The following is a 7643-nucleotide window of genomic DNA, read 5'->3' as shown; positions in this document are numbered from 1 at the left end:
AAGAGCCATTTGCAATTTTAGCGGATGAATCTAGTGACATATCACACAAAGAACAACTAGCTCTTTGCTTGCGTTATGTTGATGCATTAGGAAGGCCATGTGAGCACTTCATTGGAGTTGTTCATGTAGATGATACTAGCTCTTTATCACTTAAGGATGCAATTGAAGCTTTACTTGTTAGTCATGGCTTGACTTTGACACAAATTCGTGGACAAGGTTATGATGGGGCTAGCAACATGAGAGGTGATATTAAAGGATTGAAAACATTGATCATGCAAGAGTCACCTTCTGCTTATTATATCCATTATTTTGCACATCAACTCCAACTAGTTCTTGTTGTTGTTGCCAAGGGAAATAATGATTGTGTCTGGTTTTTTTATCAAGTAACTCTATTATTGAATATCGTTGGAGTTTCTTGTAAGCGTCACGGTATGCTTCGAGATGCTAGACTTGAGAATCTCATGAAATCACTTGAATGCAGTGAACTTGAAACTGGGAGAGGATTGAATCAAGAGATGGGGTTGCCTAGGCCTGGTGAGACTCGATGGGGCTCTTATTACAAAACTATATGCAACATAATTACTATGTATCCTATAATCCGAGATGTTCTCATGATTCTTGGAGAGGATACTACAATTAGAAGTGATTGGACAAGGATACATTCTATGCTTGGAGCATTTGAGTCATTTGACTTTGTTTTTGATGCACACTTAATGTTTGTTATTCTTGGATATACCAATGATTTATCAGCGTGTTTGCAAAGAAGGGAACAAGATATTATTAATGCAATTTCACTTGTTAATGTGGCAAAGAGAAGAATGCAACAGTTAAGGCTTGATGGTTGGGATCAATTCCTTCAAAGAATCACTTTATTTTGCAACAAACATGATATCCTAGTTCCTGCTATGGATGGAAATTATAAGCCTTATGGAAGATCATCACGATTTGTTCATAACCAAACCAATGATGACCACTTTAGAAGAGAAGTATATATTTGGGTCATTGATCAAATTAGCTTAGAGCTTGATAGACGGTTTAGTGAGGCTAATATGGAGCTGCTTTCTTGTATGTCAGCCTTAGATCCTTCCAACTCTTTTGCTTCTTTTGATGCACACAAGGTACGAAAGCTAGCTGATTTCTATCCTAATGACATGTCAAGCACTGACTTGTTAAAACTTGACTTGCAACTTGACAATTATATTGATGGCATAAGAGAAGATGATAGATTCAAAGACATAACTAATTTTGTGGACCTCTCGGTTAAGCTTGTTGAAACAAAGAGACATAAGGTGTTTGATATGGTTTATTTTCTTCTCAAATTGGTATTGTTGTTGCCGGTGGCGACAGCAAGTGTTGAAAGGACATTTTCTGCAATGAGTTTGGGGAAGCCTAAATTAAGAAACAAGATGTGTGATAGTCTTTTGGATGATTGTCTTGTTACATACATCGAGAGAGATATTTTCTTCGAAGTGAATGAAGAAGATATAATTGAAACTTTTATGGCGTTGAGGAAGCGCATGCCAGATAAGTAGTATTATTGCAATCTTTATGTTTAATGTATGCAATTTTCATGCTTATTTGTTGAGTGTCAAACTTTATATCTATATATCAAATTGTTTACCAAATTTACTATGAAATTATATGTACATTAGATAGAATTCTACATGAAAATTTTGTTGCGGCACACTCTATATAAAAATCCTAGGTCCGCACTGGCTACTGGTGGAGTAGTACAAATGGTTCATATGGTCTTGATGCTAAGCGTCAGAGAAACAATAAACTAGCTTTACTATGAGGGTATATGAGGCTGCCATTTATGAGATAAATTTATGGGCAAAATAATGAGTAATAAGATTGTCACGACGGAAGAAACTTAACTTGTTTAATTATTATTTAGTAGGTAATACCGCCTATGTAAAATAGTGTTATTATTTTATACTAATGGCGGTAAATAAATTTTATTTAGTGGTGAAATTTAGGATTCTATAATACCTTAGTCCAAAACTACTTCACATCACGTGAACTACAAATATTAACACTAGCATACACATTAGTTTAGAGGTTATGTTGATTATCAAACCCTAAAATCATTTAGTCATATATACCGAGGTCCATTTTTCTTACACCTCCGAACAGACTTCTTTGCTTCTGCTGGCAGGGCGAAGCCCGACCTTATTTTGGGGTCAGCTGACCCTGGTAATTTCTAAATATCTAATAGAAAAAACGGTGTTAAGAGCAACTCCAATAGTTATGTAAATTTTAGCTCTCTAAATCATAGATTTAAGAAGTTGCTAAATAACTTTGGGAGTAAAAAATGCGAGTTCTCCAATAGTTCTCTAAATATAGGTTGTAGTTTTGTTTTGTATCTATCCACATAAAAAATAAAGTCACAAATGTCATCAATTATCTTCATTATCTACATAATGCAGTAAACATTTTTGTTTAGAGAGTTGCTAAATGGTTGCCAAATGTAGAGAGTAAATAAGGTTAGATGAGAAGTTGTTAAATTTAGAAAGTTTATTTAGAGAACTGTTGGAGATGAGTTTTTGTGTTAACTACTTAAATTGTTGATTTAAGAAGTCTATAAGAAAACTACTGAAGTTGCTCTAATAACAAGAATTTTATAGTGAAGATCCAAAAGATAATACTGATGACCCTGATAAAATATTTGCTTAGCGAAGCTGGAGATGTATAAATATATGCACTGATCATCAGAAGGAAATACAGAGAACATAGTTTATTTGCGTCATTTTATCTAACAATAAGCTGAAGGAAGTGTTCGTTTGCCTACCAAATAAATACGAAAACAAAGAAAAGAAATAAAAATCGCAACAATTTGATGGACATAAGCCTACCTTTTATGTGATACTCCGGCCCCTGTTTGCGCCAAAAAAGAAAACTTCTATGTAACTATACAAAGCTTTAACTGCCGGCAAAACGATCTTTGCTACAATGATTCACACTTGGCTACTGAATCCACCGTGAACGCGTAAAGAAAGGACGACACGCGTCGCCACGATCACAAAGAAAAATATCTAGTGTACTGCCTCCTGAAGGAATCTTTGCCGATTTGGTACCCGAATGTGCTGTTATTAAAATAGAATAAACTTTCCTGACAATGGGCAGGGCCGATGCGTCGTGGGCCTCCGCTCTCGCCTAGTAGTCCACCACGCGGCCACTTGCACCGCCGTGAATCGTGATCGTGCTCTTCTCGCCCGCCCGGTCTTGTCTCTCCTCTCCAGAACCTTCCAACGGCAGAGTGCTCGCCGCGTGGTCTAGAACCTTCCACAAGCCTCGCGACGTGTCTCGACGCGCCGGTACGGCGGTGGGGGTATTTAGGGGTCCGGCCACCGGCCACCGCCCGCCCTTCTCCCGATTTCACCGACCATTTTTCCCCATTTCACAGCGGGCGAATATCTCTCATCTCCCCCATCCTCTTTCCTGCAACAACTCCTACCCACCCGACAGAAATATCCTAAGCGCTGACCCGAATACCCGATTCGCTCCTCGTCCGGTCGATTCCTGCTCCTAATCGCTCGAATCGAGTCCTTGCCCCGTGTTCCGTGCCACAATCTGGGCGCTTGGCTCCCGCGAGCCGGGGTTCTTGGGCCTGGGCGGAGGCCATGGACAAGCCGGTGGCGCCGGGCATTATCAAGGAGGAGCTCCTGGAGCAGCAGCCGCCGACGCAGGACGGTGTGGGTGGCGGCGGGGATGCGCCGCGCCCGATGGAGGGGCTGCACGAGGTGGGTCCCCCGCCTTTCCTCACCAAGACGTTCGACCTTGTGGAGGACCCGGCCACCGACGCCGTCCTCTCCTGGAGCCGCGCCGGCAACAGCTTCATCGTCTGGGACCCGCACGTCTTCGCCGACGGGCTGCTCCCGCGCCTCTTCAAGCACAGTAACTTCTCCAGCTTCGTGCGCCAGCTCAACACCTATGTGAGTCGGCAAAACCCAAACCCCCCTTCTTCCTTTCCTTTGAAATAATCCTTCTCTTGGTCAGGGCTTGCTAATGGTAATTTGCGTTTGGTTGCAATTGCAAGCTGCTTTATTCGGCGGAGAGCATCCGAATCCTCTGCAATATTACTTGTATATTAAACTAGTTTGCAATGTTAGGACAGGAAAATCTGTTGTGCACTTGTTCTTCACTAAAGTTTTAGGTGATGTAACACTGTTGTGAGGCATTGTTGTGATTTGGTGCATTTTTTATTGTTGATTTTAGGCAGCTGGTTCCCCAATGAGATCGAGGATGCCTGGCTAAGATATGAAGAGACATAGGGCTGGTTTGGTGACAAAGGAATTGAAGGGGATCTATAGGAAGAAAATCCCTTGCTTTACTTTGTCACCAAATCAGCCCTTTGCCTTGTTTGGATACTCTAGTATTCCCCCTAATTCACATGTGTTGAGATATATTGGGGTGTAAATTAGTTTAATTTATACTCTAATAAACCTCAACACACGTGGATTGCGGTGAATACTAGAGTATCCAAATAAGGCCTAAGGGGTATTAACCCCCTCCCCCCCAAAAAAAAGTCCTGGGAATCTATTTACTGATTTCACTTATATAGGTGTAGTGTTAGGAAACATTTTAGCGTCGGAAAACAAGATTTTGAAGCAATTAAGTGATTTTGTATTTTGTGCTCTTTGAGGTTGTGGAAAACAAGACTCGAAGTGGTTGAAGTGATTCTGACCAGACCTACTGCATTATGTTTTGAGCATATCTGGTCGTGTAGTGGGTTTATGGCAGTAGGGATTCAGTGCTATCGTTTTCACTCATTAGCGCATTTGATTGTAAACAAATACATCCTTGAAAGTGTTTATGATACATTCTCCGGTGAACCTCATCTTCAGGTGAGGCAAAGAGAGGGGAGATTAACTCTCCCAGCAAATTTATAATCCTGACATGGTTTCTTGAACTTTTTTATTGTAGCTAGATGGAACAAGATACTGGATGAAGTACCAAGAATCAGATTGTTTTGTTCTAGAAGACTCTACTGACCACCTTCACATGCTATAGTATATTGCTGGCCTATCATTATCCCTGTTATTGCAGATATAAATATACAAAAGCTGAAATTTACAGAGAACCTCATCCAAGCGAACATAATGCCTTATGACTGACCTGCTGATGACCATTTCTGGTCTATTGCAACCTGCAGGGCTTCAGAAAGGTTGATCCTGACAGGTGGGAGTTTGCAAATGAAGGTTTCCTCAGAGGTCAAAGGCACCTGCTGAAGATGATAAAGAGAAGGAAGCCACCATCAGCTGTGGCACCATTGCGACAGCAACGTGCCCCTGCTTCTTGCCTGGAGGTTGGTGAGTTTGGATTTGAGGAGGAGATTGATAGGCTGAAGCGTGACAAGAACATTTTAATCACAGAAGTAGTAAAACTAAGGCAGGAGCAGCAAAGTACTAAAGATCATGTGAGAGCCATGGAGGAAAGGCTACGAGTGGCTGAACAGAAGCAGGTACAGATGATGGGGTTCTTGGCAAGAGCAATGCGGAACCCAGAGTTCTTCCAGCAGTTGGCCCAGCAGCAAGACAAGAGGAAGGAGCTCGAGGATACCATCTCAAAGAAAAGAAGGCGGCCCATTGACAACACACCATTCTACAGTGATGGGGAAAGCGAACAGCTTGATTCACAGTTGAAAATGTTCGAGTCAGGTGTTCTCAATGGGCTCAATGAACCTGAGCTGGAGAATTTAGCAGTGAACATTCAGGAGCTTGGGAAGGGAAGCATAGATGATGGGAACTTGACTCAAGTTAGTGACCAGTCAGAGCTGAACGACGACTTCTGGGCAGAGCTTTTGGTCGAAGATTTTGGAGACAAGGCAGGACAGCCAGAGTTGGAGGGAAGAACTGAAGACGTGAATGACCTTGCTCAACAACTGGGGTATCTGAGTTCTTCTAGCCCAAAATAGAGCCAGTTCCTAATGGTTGCCCCCACAATCACTGGTGCTTTCCCTACCCTACTGTTGCAGACCATCCTGATCAAACCGGTACTTTTCAAATTCAATTCAATGACACAAACCTGTTAAAATCTGGTAACATTTTCATTCCATTTCTTTTATATTGCTGGATTAGCCAGGAATGATGATGGATCTGGCAGACAAGGTTTGACGACCCATCCTTCTAACCATATCCATTATGTTTGCGCAGTTGCATCTTCAGATTTGCCCTCATCTTTTCTTCTTCTTCTTCTGAAACATTCTAAATTGCTCCTTATCCAGTTGACTGGTGGTGGAGAGGTGTTCATACTGAAGGCGTGCTGTGGAGAGGTCACTGCCTTGACGTTGAAGGCTTAGCGCTGTACTCTGCTGTAAGTATTCAGCGCTCTGCAAAGGAGTACTATCCTATGTTCGCATATGTGCTCTGCCATGTGTTCTGATATTCGGATTCTGTGATGGATGCAGGTGGGAGTTACGTGTGGGGTGTTGGCTAAATGTCTCTTCCGGCGTCTTCTGGCAAAATGATCTCGTGGACGGTGACTGGCAAAGATGCCTAGGGGCCAACGTATACGTACACAGCTGTTATCAGATCTTGTTCAAAGTCATTGCGCGGTTTTGACGGTGCTATGTATCGATCAGGGTTCTGGCCTTCTGGGGTTGGGTTGTAGAATTGACTGGCTGATCTAGTGTTCTCCATGTATGACTGGTGTAACCTTAAAACACCCTCAGCTTGTTGTTGAACTGTGACAAGCATCTCGTTTTTTTGTTGTACTCCATTTTCATCATCATTGTACATCAAATTGCTGAATTATGAACAGATCCCTAATAATTTGGTGGACTGCGTCTTGGCATTTGGCTACGGCCCAGCTTGCAGTGTAGTTGATACATGCTTTTGTTGAAGCTCTTGCCATAGGTTGGGCGCCCACAGTACGCCTTCTGCATGTGCACTGTCACAGTTGGCTAGTGTGCAGCGATGGTTAGCTCACCGTAGTGGATCGAGGTAGTTCGGTGATGTTGAAAGCTCTGTGCATCCGGATTCCCTCGCAGGCCACTAGTTGAGGTAGCGATAAAAAAAAGCATGTTCAATGTCAGAGATGTGGACAGCGTTGGGATATGTAATTCATTAAGAGAAAGGGCAAAGATACAGAAATACATACACGCTACTAGTTTTGTATGGTAACAAATGTAAAGGAGTCATGTGTCGAGGCTAAACAGGATGACATCCTTTTTTTCTGTGTGCGATTCCAAATGGCAATGTGAGCACGACAGTGAAGAAGACCTCTGGCGGAGAAAATGGGAGGACATGCATCAGAACTCAAAAAATATTAACAAGTCTCACCTACTATCTTCCCACCAGTCCACCACTTCATTAGTGCACTGCCACCCCCGCACCCCCTCCAAAAAAATAAAAAGAAGAAAAAATAAACAAAAAAATAGTTTGTCAGAACCAAATATATACAGCACCACACAAGCCAAATGCGCTGAAATTTGGACTCATGGACAGGTGATCCGCCAGTAACTGACTGAAGTTTACTAGATACCAGGCGGTTACCAATACGAAAAGCAAATCACTGCATTGTCGAAACCATATCATAATATGCTCATATGCATTAGTTAATCGACACAGGCTGAACAGGTGGCAAACATATCAGTATACTTCAAATAGTGTTTTGTGTAAACTACTGGACACGGTCTAAAA

General features: G+C 42.2%; 1 protein-coding gene across 8 annotated transcripts; it reads left to right on the top strand.

Annotated features, from left to right (window-relative positions):
* The first annotated feature begins 3201 nt into the window (after positions 1 to 3201).
* LOC100280736 (heat shock factor protein HSF30) lies at positions 3202 to 6803 on the top strand. 8 transcript variants are annotated; one of them, XM_008675461.4, is made up of 5 exons: positions 3202 to 3935; positions 5156 to 5995; positions 6085 to 6110; positions 6227 to 6315; positions 6410 to 6803. In XM_008675461.4, the coding sequence occupies exons 1-2, from the start codon at positions 3624 to 3626 to the stop codon at positions 5915 to 5917; spliced, it is 1074 nt and encodes a 357-aa protein (XP_008673683.1). In that variant the 5' UTR covers positions 3202 to 3623; the 3' UTR covers positions 5918 to 5995; positions 6085 to 6110; positions 6227 to 6315; positions 6410 to 6803. The 8 variants fall into 8 exon arrangements, 7 of the variants coding, with proteins under 7 accessions (XP_008673683.1, XP_008673672.1, XP_035822397.1 ...); NM_001153656.2 differs by having other exon boundaries at positions 3387 to 3935; positions 6081 to 6110; positions 6410 to 6771; XM_008675450.4 differs by having other exon boundaries at positions 6085 to 6315.
* The last annotated feature ends 840 nt before the right edge of the window (positions 6804 to 7643 follow it).

This window comes from Zea mays, chromosome 1 (genome assembly GCF_902167145.1).
Source record: "Zea mays cultivar B73 chromosome 1, Zm-B73-REFERENCE-NAM-5.0, whole genome shotgun sequence".
Taxonomy (NCBI): Eukaryota; Viridiplantae; Streptophyta; class Magnoliopsida; order Poales; family Poaceae; genus Zea; species Zea mays.
The sequence above is the reverse complement of the archived record's forward strand: the minus strand, read 5'-3'. Positions and strand labels throughout refer to the sequence as shown.